Source organism: Centropristis striata, chromosome 3 (assembly GCF_030273125.1).
Source record: "Centropristis striata isolate RG_2023a ecotype Rhode Island chromosome 3, C.striata_1.0, whole genome shotgun sequence".
Lineage (NCBI taxonomy): Eukaryota > Metazoa > Chordata > Actinopteri > Perciformes > Serranidae > Centropristis > Centropristis striata.
Genome location: NC_081519.1, coordinates 7,871,238 through 7,884,044, shown reverse-complemented (window position 1 = coordinate 7,884,044; position 12,807 = coordinate 7,871,238). Strand labels below are relative to the sequence as shown.

At 42.7% G+C, this 12,807-nt stretch overlaps 2 protein-coding genes across 2 annotated transcripts in view; one reads left to right on the top strand and one right to left on the bottom strand.

Moving 5' to 3' along the window:
* Positions 1-12,807, top strand: part of eps8l3a (EPS8-like 3a) — a 188,079-nt gene that overhangs the window by 86,721 nt on the left and 88,551 nt on the right. The gene's annotated exons all lie outside the window — the stretch shown is intronic.
* On the bottom strand, positions 959-5,537 carry LOC131967210 (RNA-binding protein 15-like). Its single transcript, XM_059328626.1, has one exon. It carries the CDS (start codon positions 5,381-5,383, stop codon positions 2,867-2,869), a length of 2,517 nt encoding a protein of 838 aa, XP_059184609.1. The 5' UTR covers positions 5,384-5,537; the 3' UTR covers positions 959-2,866.

Sequence of the window (12,807 nt, the reverse complement as noted above, 5' to 3'; positions counted from 1 at the left end):
CAGCAGTTGAGGCCATCCTGATACTTTACCTGTGGAACAGCAGCAGGTACAGCCAGGACCAGACTCAGACCTTTAACAGCTCCAGTAAACCTTGAATCCCAGCCGTGTGCACACATGAAGCCGCTCCGGTCCTTCTTGTTGGGAGATGAAGCAGCGATGAGGAGGAGCAGCTGTCGTCACATGATGAAACACATCCTGACTGAATGACAGCAGGATACTCTTCACTTTGCTCTCATATGCAGTTTAAAAAAAGTGTGTAAATCAGATCAACATATCAACTAATCATTTTGATTCCCTGCTCAGGCAATCTTTTCTCTTCTGTTGTGTTTCCTTTCCATTTTAAGGCAAATAAAGCAGATGCCGTGCCGCTGTCTCAACCTCTTCTCCAACACAGGGTGAGATGCATTTGAAGTCTGGCCCTGGCACAGAGATCTTCTTTAAAACTCCACGAACAATAAGCAACTACACAAGTGAACTCTGCTCCTTTCTCTTGCTGCTGCAGACGCTGAAACAATACTCTGTGCTGCTGGAGCCGGGTGAGAAAAGACGACTGTGGTCTTCGAGTGCTTCCACTGAGAGGCCGTCACGTGGAAGCGACCCCCCCCGATGATTTTTGGCAAAACGTGGCAAGTGACAAAGCAGACGGTTTCTCAGCCGCACCTCCGGAGGCGACTGCGGAATAAGCCACACATCTGAAGAGACACAGTGACTCTACATCTGCCTTCGCAGACGGATTGAGAAAAGTATTCTAGTACGGCCAAATTTCAATTTGTCATTCAACAAATGATGATCAACAAAATGAAAACACAGAACCGAGAGGCTGACCTCCCATTGATTCTCACACTTCCTCTCCTTTCTGCCGGGAAGGCTCCTGCTGTCAAAGTGATAAAGCCTTTTGAGTTTGATAGACAATTCCAAGAACAGAAAAGGTCACAAAAGTTGTCTTCCGAGGCACTCGTGTTTCCCACGAAAGAGTAAATTTATTGAGACAAAATCTATCAAGTGCATGTTGCACTGTGACAGTTAGGTATACTTCTTAGGCCCATGAGCACTGACGTTCTCCATTTCTCTCTCCAGATATCCTGAGTATACAGCACAAATCATTTCTCTCTTTTTCCCATTTGAAACACTCAAATCAAAGCATCAAAAACAATCATTAACAGTCTGTTCAGAGGAAGGCGTGTAAGGCCACTGGAGATCAGCCTTCTCTCCTCTCATCCATTCAGAAGTCCATAGCAATATTTTCTACTTCTAGACTCCCGGTCAGTCATTAGAGATGTGCGTGGCGTACGTAGAGCTCTTAATTTACAGATTACATCATCTTTTTCTGAAACAGTACATGCTTTGCTGGGGTAGTTTCTGTAATTTGTGGATAATAAACATGACAGAATTGAGGAATCAGCCAATTACTGTTCAACCAAATTGAATTTGATGCCAATAAAAGTACAATATAAAAGGGGTGGACACAAAAGCAACTCTGTAGGAATATAATTCAAAACACCAGATGTACAATACCTTTGCACAGCTCTTAACATTCAGTTTTGTATAGAAAACCCCCTGTATAATATTTAATATTTAGAACTGGAATGATCAGAATTAACTTGGTAATTTATATATCATCATATCTTTGGGTTTTGGACTATTGGTAAGACCATAAAAAGCTATTTTAAGACATGAAAACATCACCTTGGCAAAAATGTGTTTGTTTTTTCACTTTTTTATGTTTTATAGACCAAATAATAATCAATTGGTCAAGAAAAGAAGCAACAGCTAAATCCATAATGACAAATAATAATAAATTCCAGCCCTAAGTATTAGATTACAGCATAATGCAGTTCAACAGAGCTTCTGCTCTCTGGCATCATTTTGAAATAAAATAAAAAGAATTAGCTTAATAACGGCTGTATTATTTGCATGGTTATTGTACTGAACTGCATTATAATGTACAGGTGATTGTTGCTTGTGTCCACCTCTATGTACACAGAACAGTGCTTAATAAAAAAAATTGTGAATAACAGACAAAAAACTGCATTGATTTCAACTTGTCACATAAACCTCCAGATGTGGCTCAAAAAAGGAGCACAGGCAATCATGTGATCTGTTGTACTATAACCCTTAATGCCCTTCTGAATTTAACACAGTTTCTTTCCAATATTTTCTTTAGCTTTAAGCTAAAGGACTGGCCAAAACTGACAAAAATATATGATGAAACTTTGAGTCAAAATGTTTACTTGGTCAGAAAAAAGTAATACAGATGCACATCTGGAATATGTCTGTTAATGAGCAATGGGTAAAGCTTTAAATAGATATATTTCCTAAATCATATGTACATGGGTTGGATTTAATTCTTTCATAGGCTGGCTGTACAAACATTATAGCACTACAAATATGTTGACACTGGCTGGTTAAATCTATGCTGAGTACAGATAAAATGAAAGCAAAAATACTCTGTTTCGGATGTTAAATTCTTCTTTTTTGTTATAGGCAGGCATTTTATGAAATGATATTAAGGAATGGCGTTTCTTTTTAAATGAGATAAGGCAACATATAGTATTGATCCACAGAACTGTAGCTTGCTCTGAATTACTTTAAGCAGAGTACCCTTCAAGTAATGTACATTATCAGAGAACTAAATCGCAGAAAGCAGCGCATCACCTGGATTAATAATCAAATTTATCAGTTTATCCAAATGCATTCAATTCAATGTGACTTTCATTTCTATAAACCTTCAACAGGATGAGACACAAGCTACCATGCAGGTTAGGGAACTTCTCCTCACATCCTGTTTTGTTATCATTACTTCTCCCTGTTTATACAACTCACAGTTTAACAATTCATGAGTGTGAAAAGAGACATTTTTTTTTAATCACGCTCCTTTGATGATCACCATCACCATGTAGTCGTCCTCTGATTTGGCAAAGGCTTTGGCAGAGGCATCCACAAACTGCTGTGAGAACTCACATGGGGGGAAAGCATGAAGGACTCCTCCGTGGTCCTTGTCTCGGCCGCCCCCCACAGGGAGGCTGATGATGCCGGCCGCCTCCTTCTGCTTCAGGTAGGACACCAGATTCTTTAGCGGTCTCTCGCCGGAGCTGCAGGCGTCCTGGATCGCTCCCTCCTCAGTTTTCCCGGGCATGGCCAGGAGGATGGCATACCCGCTGGAGCCGGCGGCCTTGATGCGACGAGAGACTTCCTCCAGCTTGGGCTGGTCCAGGCGCAGGCGCTGGCTGATCTTCAACTGGGACGCTTGAGCCCCTGCAGGGCCCTGCAGCAGCAGACTTTTAGCCACTGCCATGTCCCCCTCCAGCAGGTGCAGTGATGTGGGAAAGCTGCTGTTCTTCAGCAGGAGGACACCCTGCCAGACCTGACTCAGCTTATGTCCTCCAGCTGCCGGCTTGGACTGCTGGCCAGATTTAGAGGAGGAAGACAGTTCTAAGCGATCCTCCTTCCTCACCGGGCTTTTTGAAGGGTCACTGGCTTTGCGTTTGCGGTCTTTATCAGAGCCTGGCACTGTTGGGCTAAGTGTTCTTCTTCTCTTGTCTCCAAAGGCAGCGTTCTGGCGCTCTCTGCCAGGGGAGGTTTTGCCAGTTCGAGACATGCGTTCAGGGTCACTGTAGCGTCCCCCATCTCGGCTGCTCCCTCCAGGGCTACGCTCTAATGAGTTGCCACGCCGGCGCAGGCCGCAGTCACCGTTGTCAGGTGAATGACCCAGCCGACCGCCATCTTCCAAATGTCTCCTTTTGCGGTTTAGATCTCTTGAGCCTTGTAACTCAGGCTCTATTGGCCAGGCGTCATGGGAACGCCGGTCCAGACGATCTATGGGATCAAAGCCTGCTCCTCGCATCCTGTCGAGGGCACCCGCGCCAGGCCATTCAGCACTGGAGTACGGGTCCCTGTCTCTAAAGCGGGCAGGGCCTGGAGGGGACCTGTCCCTCACTCTCACGGAGTCTGTAAGGCGGTGGGCAAAGGGCTCAGGAACAAAGTCATAGTGTGGCAGGGCGAGAGGGATCTGCACATACGGCGGCGGCTGCTGGTAGCGATGCTCTGTGACCGCAAAGTCCACTCTGAGTCTCCTGTCAGGGCCCCCCAGAGGGAAGCCTCTCATGTGAGTGCATGCAGCCTGAGCAGCATCCAGACTTTCATACTGAATGTAGGCCCACACTTCCCCTTTCCTGTAGTCTATAGTCCTGATGGTGCCAAAGCGGTCAAACTCCTTGGCCAGTGCAGCGAGTGGAACCCAGGGTCCAAGGCCCCCCACCCACAGCCTGGTCGTGGGTGTGGGTTTACCGTAGCCTATTTTAATTGGGTTGTGGCCCACCACTTTCCCTGACATCGCTACTTTGGCACGGTGAGCCATGTCAAGATTCTCAAACTTGATGAAGCCATAGGTGTTGTTCTGTCCTCTCACTGTCCGCTTTATGTCCACCTCTGTTATCACCCCAAACCTGTCAAACGCCCTCCGCAGGTCACTCTCTGTCACACTGACGTCCAGATTGCCCAGAAACAAAGTCCTGTTGGCCCTCTGGTCAACCTCAGGGCTTATTAGGTCCTCGTCCCGGTAAACAGCACACTCAGGGATGAACGGGGGTCTATTCCTGGCATCATACACAGAAAAATCTCTGTCTCTCTCCATGTCTCTTATGTGAGGTGGAGGAGGAGGAGGGGGGAGGCGGCCCAGAGCCAGCTGCTGTAACCGGTAGTCTCTGTAGCCCATACCAGAGGGAGACAGGGGCCTCTGAGAGTGGAGATGCCTGTGTCCTGAGGAGAAATTGTCTTTTGAAACAGGGGAGCGGCTCCTGCGTCTGTTTGTGTAGATTGTCTCTATTTTCAGAGGCCGGTCGTACAGCACCAGCTTCCCGCGGGCGTGTTTGGCCGACCGGGCGTCCTCCGGCCTCCTGAAGTTCACATAAGCCACCCTTTCGTCGTTTTCTCGACTTATTTTAACGCTCACGTCACCAAACTTCTTAAACTCGTGGAACAGCCCGTCCTCTATCTCCTCGTCGTTCAGCTGGTTTCCCAGTCCGCTTATTTTGAGAGTCTTGTAGTCGTTTTCTGGAGGCCGCGGCTCGCTGCGTGAACCGGACCTGGATGTTTCCGCATCGATGTCAGCGCCGCCGTACGGCTTGTTCCCCGAAACAACTCCGTAGTCGTAACCGCTGCTAGTCCGACTGGATGAATTGTGTCCGTCTGACTCCCTCATGTCTCTTTTGTCGCCGTGTAAACTTCTCCTGGATGAAGCTCCGCTGTGAGCCGAGCCGTTGTTGCTGCCGACCGTCGACAGGGCTCCGGGCTTCTTGCCGCCCGGGTGGCTCCCTCCTCGGTCTCTGCCTTCATCTGGCGCCCGGGAGCGTTTCTTCACCGGCGACCGCTCTTTCCCCTTCATTCTCCAGAAGCCGAAATAAGAAGTCTGCACACACTAAACTGTTTTAATCGACTTTCTGCCACTGAAAATCACCTGAACTCTTTCAACTTAGTTGCGGTTTCCACTTCACTCTCGAGCGATCGACATAAGCGCCATGTTGGACTACTTGCTCTACTGTACAGGAAGTCCCGCCTGCGCGCCTGTACTAGAATATGATTGGCCGAGCGGGTTGTCACTCATGTGAAGAGGAAGTCCGCTCGCCTATTATAAACAAGGGTGCGGCTCTGCTGTGGGGTCTATGCTGGGGTCAGAGTACACTTCTGATTGCAGAAGTTAATGTGAAAATAACATAACGACAGTGATTGTGACACATTAGCAGGACGAGAGGGAAGTTTGCATTAAAGATTAGTTTAATCGGGAAGTTATAAATATGAATAGAAGAAAGTACAAGTTGATTTAGCCAACATTTAGGTCCAGCATAAACAAGTTAGAAAAACATAAATTGGTCTGGCAAAGACTTTGTACAGGCTGCATGATGACCTTGATGTAAGGACACTGACAGTGTGTTGAGCAATATAAGGCAGGATAGCAGAACTTTGTTTACAGTGGAGGAGGGGCAGACCATGTTGAGAGAGGATGTAACAAGCTGTTTGCATTAGTGCAGGAGGTGTAGGAGGCCAGGGCCTTGTCAGGGACCAGCTGTGTTTCATTTGTTAAAAGTTGACAAGACATGGCAGGGTGGAGCAGCATGAAAACACAGCTCTTAAGCAGCCAATCCTGAAATGCGTCAAAATTAATTCATTAACAGGAAGGAAATAAACACTAAATATTCGGTCATTTTAGACTATTTTGAAATAATTTATTTAAAAAATTAAGATCATGGGGAATACAGTAGGGGTAATGTCTTTTGGTCCTAATCGTGGGCACTACATATTCCCTGTGCTTTTGAAGCAAATAAGTGGGTGTTGAGGCTGCAGGCAGGAAACTGTGCAGGGGGGATTAATTGTCCTTGAGAATATTGGTCTAGTGCATGGTTTTAAAATAGATTATTTCTCAGTATATTTTAGCAGTATTAACCACACAATGCAAATGACTCAGCTGCATAACTGCACGCGATGCTTTAACCTTTCCAAGTTTTCTCCTTCTTTAAGTTAATGAACTCTCTCGGTTATTGTAATTGTTTAACATTTTATATTTGCTATACTTGTGTTAAAGAGTAGCAAAAATAAATAATTTATTGGGGCAGGTGGTGCTATTTTAATGTAACAATATGTATATTTCTCATGCATTATGTGTCCCAATGATTATTTGAGGTAGAAATTAAATTAAGATTAAACTCCAGGATGGCTTTATGTCTCTACCAGCTAAACTCTTGCCAGCATTTACCAGATTTACACCAGCAGGGGGCGGAGGAGTTCCTCCTAACAACCACATCAGCTGCAGATCATCACTGACACTGGAAGGTAAAGCACTCAAAAACTTTTGTATCTTGATTATTTACTGGAAGTCTTCTCTGTTCTCTGCAGGGCAGTGGAGTGAAGCTTCAGCCAGAGTGTCTCAGTGTCTAGTCTGTCTCCTGGAAGACTTGTGTTGAGTATCGTCCCATCACTCTGAATAAAACATGAAGAAACCACTATAGAACTTTAATATAAAACATCCTGTGTGTTTTTATGCTATTAAACTATAAATATTCTATACTAAAACAAATAAAAAAATATATTATTAATTATATAAAATATGAATAATATACAGTCATGGAAAAAATATTAGACTACTCTTGTTTTCTTCACTTTATTTTTCATTTCAATGCCTGGTACAACTAAGGGGGTACATTTGTTTGGACAAATATAATGATAACAACAAAAATAGCTCATAAGAGTTTAATTTAAGAGCTCTCTATATCTAGCCATTTTCCATGGTTTTCTTGATAATAACCAAAATCATTATCAAGAAAACCATGGACAATGGCTAGATACCAGCTGTTAAATTAAACTCTTATGAGCTATTTTTGTTGTTATCATTATATTTGTCCAAACAACTGTACCTTTAGTTGTACTGGGCAATAAAATTAACAAGAAATTGAAATAAAAAATTTGGTCTAATATTTTTTTCCATGACTGTATACATATTATTAATTTCAGTTATTTAGTTTTAAAAGGTTATTTGTTGTGAAAATGATCCAAATTAAACACATTTCCTCATCTCACATTAGAATCCTGTACACTTTTACATTTAATTAAACTTTTATTGTGCTGTATGTTTTCTTTGTATTTTTTTATTAAACATTCAATACTGAAATTCTGTTATAATCAAAATAAGAAATAAAGAGCAATAAAATACATACATACAACACATCAAATATATACATTACTACATGCAGTACTGTTCACAAATCCTAAAAGCTTTACTTATAGAAGCTTGTCGTCCCATATCATATAATATTGAAATGCATTCCCTTTTATATTATCTGTACAAAGTCCTAATTTATGTTACATCACCACAGCATCAGTTTAAGAGCATGTATAATGAACCTCCTAAAGTCTCCCCATTCAGTCACATAAAGACCTGTTCCTCACATTATTTTGAATAAAATGAGGTGACCTTGAGGTTGCTTATATTTATAATCAACCCCTCTGATCTTATTTGTCTTACAGTAATTACACGGCAGCAACCCAAGCTGTGTTGCAACCTCAGTCATCCTCCATACAACAGCAATCTGTGCAGTCAGTGGGGTATTTTCGTCTGTGTGGGCACTTTTATTATTATTGATAATACACAGGAATAAAATGCTGAGGCACGTATGTAGGGCGCTCCCACGCGTAGGATTACAGCCTGCATGACAGCAGGGGGAGAGGTGGTCGTCCAATTCCAATTATTGGACTGTGTTGCTTTACGGACAGAGAAGCTGACGATTCAGAAAGTATGAGTGCATACGTGGAAAGAAATACACACACACGCACAAAAAGTTTTGGGGCTTAATTTTTCCATTTGCTTTGATTCTTTAAATAATCTTTTAGGAGAAAGTTGTTTCCTCTGCCCAGGCTATTACAGAATACACACTAAGGATAGCTTATCCCCAAATCAAAACACATATTATTTCCTCCTCTGTTGTTAATCTTGATTGTTTTGGTGTTAGCTGCAGAGTGTTGGAGATATCCGCTGTAGAGATGTCTGCCTTCTCTTGAGTAAAATGGGACTGGATGGCACTCAGTCTGTGATGCTCAAAGCACACAAAAAACATTTTTTTTAAAACAGCAATGTCTCTTTCCATTAATCATGACTGAGTTACTATTGATCAAAACAATCAGGATTGATCAATAAAACCACAGGTAAGAAGAAAAATATGTATGTCTGATTTTAGGGTGAACTCTCCCTTTAATTTCCAATAAAGTTCACCTTTACAAATCAAAATGTATCGACGACGCAAAACTTCCTGATTGTTTCATCTTTATCATTTCCACAAAAAGTGGTACTTCCGGTTTTTAAATTTGTATGATATTTATTTAACGTCTTTATTTTCAATTACTTTTAATCTTTATCCTTTTATTTTGTCTCACTTAGTTTGACCCTATTATTTGTTGCCCCAACAATACTTACTTTTTTTTTAAAAAAGCAGAGTGCTTCCCTGCAGGGGTTTTTTAAAAGGATTATGTTGTCCAAAAAAATGGGGACAGAGACAGAAGCTTTGCCCTCAACCCTGTGAGCTGCATGGCCCCTCTTTGAGAGACCATCTGGTGAAGTTCTTCTATAGACTGCCACATGTCCGCGTGCAGGCCCAGAGAGCCAATCTGCCACCCAGTATTAAAATGGGTTTAAGTGGATCTATAAAGATAGTATGAGCGGGGAAATTTGTCCCTGCTTTAAATCTCTCCCCAATATCCAGGTCACTTGATTGTCCTCGTCCAAAGCATTCATCTGTCAGTGAAGTGTGTCAACAGAACTGTGCTTACATATAAAACAGCAAATTTATTAGAGGGAATTACAGCTTCTGTGTTCACATAACAGGAAGCAAACCTACATAAATAGAGACTTTTAGAAACATATTTAAACACAGATTCATATGAAATTCACAGAGGCTGCGGCTATGAACTCACTGGGATATGAAACCTTGAACGTCCTGCAACAGATAGGTGTTTCATCTGATAATAACCACCAAAAACAGAATGGCAGGCAAGGGTTTTTGTTAATGAGCCGTCAAAGGGGAAATCTGCAAAGGATTAGTGAGGGAAAAAACAGCTTTTAATGAGTTTCTATTTTTGTGCGTCACATTAAGGTGAACAGCACAGCCTGACCCACTGCACCCCTGGCTTTCATGTGAGACAGATGCTTAGTAACAGATCTGTTTGTGCATTTCTGCCAACCAAAGACAACCGATCCCTCACCTGTCTCGCCTGAACCAGTGTGCCGTGAATTTCCCATCATGTGTGTGAAAAATGGGAGCCACCTACTGTGTGTCATCCCTACACTCTATCACAGCTCACAGCTGGCCTTTACATGTATTCATTTTCATTTAAGCACAAGACTCACAGCTTTCATTATAATCTTTACTACTGTCTTGTGTTGCCGTATGGTGGAGGACTGCAGTGTATCTCAGAGCCGGACATGACCCACTTTCTCCACTGTCTGAACACCTGCACCACCACAGCATGTCCCCGTGCACTGATGCACTCTGGGAAAGCAAGAGGTGCTACAACAGTGTGAAAAGGCCCTGACAGATAAAGCAGAAAGCCAAGACTTAAAGAACCTTTTCTTCATTTCTGCATCTTAGACAGGAAAACTTCTTGCTTTTATCTGTCCTCAAAGTAATGTGTTTGCAATGTTCTGTTTCATTGCAAAGGTTTTCTATGATGCTAAAGAAGTGAGAGAATAAGCCTCAATGAATCATCAGTGCATCAATCACAGAGAGAAATGTCATGAGGGCTGACAATTGCAGACATCGATCGCTTCGACTTCTCTATTCACGTCCGTCAAAAGTGTTCACATTCACTTGCTTTCAGCAGGAATTGCAGTGGAGATGTAATTATGTTTGTTCAAGTGCTTGTACTCAGAATAATGGAGTAGATGAGCGATACCACTGAGCCCAGTGCAGTGTGAATCTTTTTTTAGGAGCTGAGAGTGACCCAGACAGCGCAAAACACAAGGGGAGAAACAGGGAGGGAGGGGGGGAGGGAGCAAAGGGATGGGGAGGGAGGAATATAAATGAGACTGGAGTGAAGGAAAAGTACTGGGCGGATGTGGCGGTGCAGATGCAGAATGCATGAGCGCACGTGAGCGGAGGTGGGCGTGGGGGGAGCACAGAAGAAAGCGGGTACTGCAAAGAGGCGAGGAGACAATGTGAAGTTAGAGGCGGCTGAAGGTGAACAGCAGAGAGGAGTGGAAATGTGCTGACGTCAGAGACCGAGGACCATGAGATACAACAAAAATCACAGAGGATGTTTGAAGTAAAGATTCCAGAGAGAAATTCTTTATAGAGGAAGGGCACGGCACAGGGACTGTGACAGAGAGCAGCGAAAAGGATGCTGATGTTAAAAATAAACTGAGAATAAGTGCAACAACCAGCTTTGAAAGCTTGTCAAAGAAAAATGTTGAAAATTGCAAATTCTAATCTGACAGGAAATACTGTCAGTTATGCTTTCCTGGTGTTCAGTTTAGATTTATGCTGAGTTTATGAGTCATGCGAGCAGATGCAAATGTCAGTCTGTCCACTGGACCGTCAGTTTGATCCTGACTGAAATATCTGTACAACTGCTGAATGCATTGTCATTCAATTTTGTGCAGATGTTAATGGATGAATCCGACTGACTTCAAAGATTCTGTGACTATTCCTTCCTATTTATGGTTTTGATGACCTGGTATTATTTTTTACCTTGTGACTCAATATGATGGCGTCATAAAGATGCAAGTCACCAAACCTTGCAGGTGGTTAGATCAAAATGGGTCATTTGGCCCGCCACTTTATGGCCATGGTCAGATTTAGCTTTGCAAGATGATGTTTACCATTGTTGGATGTGTTTTCATTAAATTTAGGTACAGATATCTCCCCGTCCCCCTCAGGAAAAACTATGAAATAATTATGCTAAGCTAATTATTATACAGGGGCTACAGCAAGAGGGTTGCCGTTTGACTCCAGCCTGCAGCTCTTCTTTGTGTCAAAGTGGGTTCTCACCTGGAAGTACAGCTTCATCCCACAGTCCAAAAACATGCACTTCAGTTTAATTGTCGACTCTAAATTGCCCGTAGGTGTGAATGAGAGCATGATTGTTTGTCTTTATGTGTCAGCCCTGCGATAGTCTGGAGACCTGTCCAGGGTGTACCCCGCCTCTCGCCCAATGTCAGCTGGGATCGGCTCCAGCACCTTGCAACCCGAGTGTGGCTAAGCGGTTAAGAATAATGAATGAATGAATGAATGAATAATTATACATTGGGGACCTTTTCGTTGGTCCAACAATCCATTGGTCCGATGCACAGATATATTGGTCAGATGGCCAATAGTCCATAAAAGCACAATGAAGTCCAGTGCCAAGATACTTTAGATAGGCTTGTGGTGTGACAATAGTTTAGTCAGGGAATGATTAGGTTTAGACATAAAAAACAAACAACTTTAGAATAAGAATTAGAATAGAACTTTATTGTCATTGTACAAGACAACGAAATTTTGTTTGGAGCAGTCCTCCTCCAGTTGCACAGTACAAAATATCAATATAGAAAATTACTTTAAAAAAAAACACAACATTATCAATGTTGTCAGCAATATATGTATAAATAAAATAATTATCTAAGTGGCAATGTTTTAAAAAGTCCAAGTCCTTAAGTGCAATAGTGCAATAGTGCAATCATGTGTGTATGAGATGAGATGGGGAGTATCAGTGTGACAGTAGAGTGGGAGTGGAGTTTAATAATGTCACAGCTCTATGGTAGAAACTGTTTTGCAGTCTTGTAGTGTGGGCAGGCAGTGTCCTGTATCATCTTCCTGAGGGCAGGAGGGTGAAGAGGCAGTGGGGTTTGTGCTGTCTCTGAGAACAAACACTTAAATAGGGTTAGATAAATATCACGAAATATCACTTCTTCAGACTATTGGGCCAGTGGAACAATTGCATGGCACCAGTCACATCAGCCTCAGTTGCACTTTGTGTTTAGCACTAATTACCTCCAACAAGGAGGTTATGTTTTTAGTTTGGTTTTTTTGGTTTGTTGGTTTGTTGGTTTGTTTGTTTGTTTGTTTGTTCGTTTGTTTGCAGGATTACAGAAAACCTACTGGCCCAACATTGATGATACTTGGTGGGTTTGGTGAAGCATGGGCCAATGAAGAACCCATTTTGAGGTGGATCCAGATCACAGGGCAGCTTCATGAATTATTTTTCACTATCATTAACATTGCAAGATATTGCATGTCCTTAGTGGAGATCTGCGCTGTCCAAGTGACCTTCTAACCATCATACGTTATC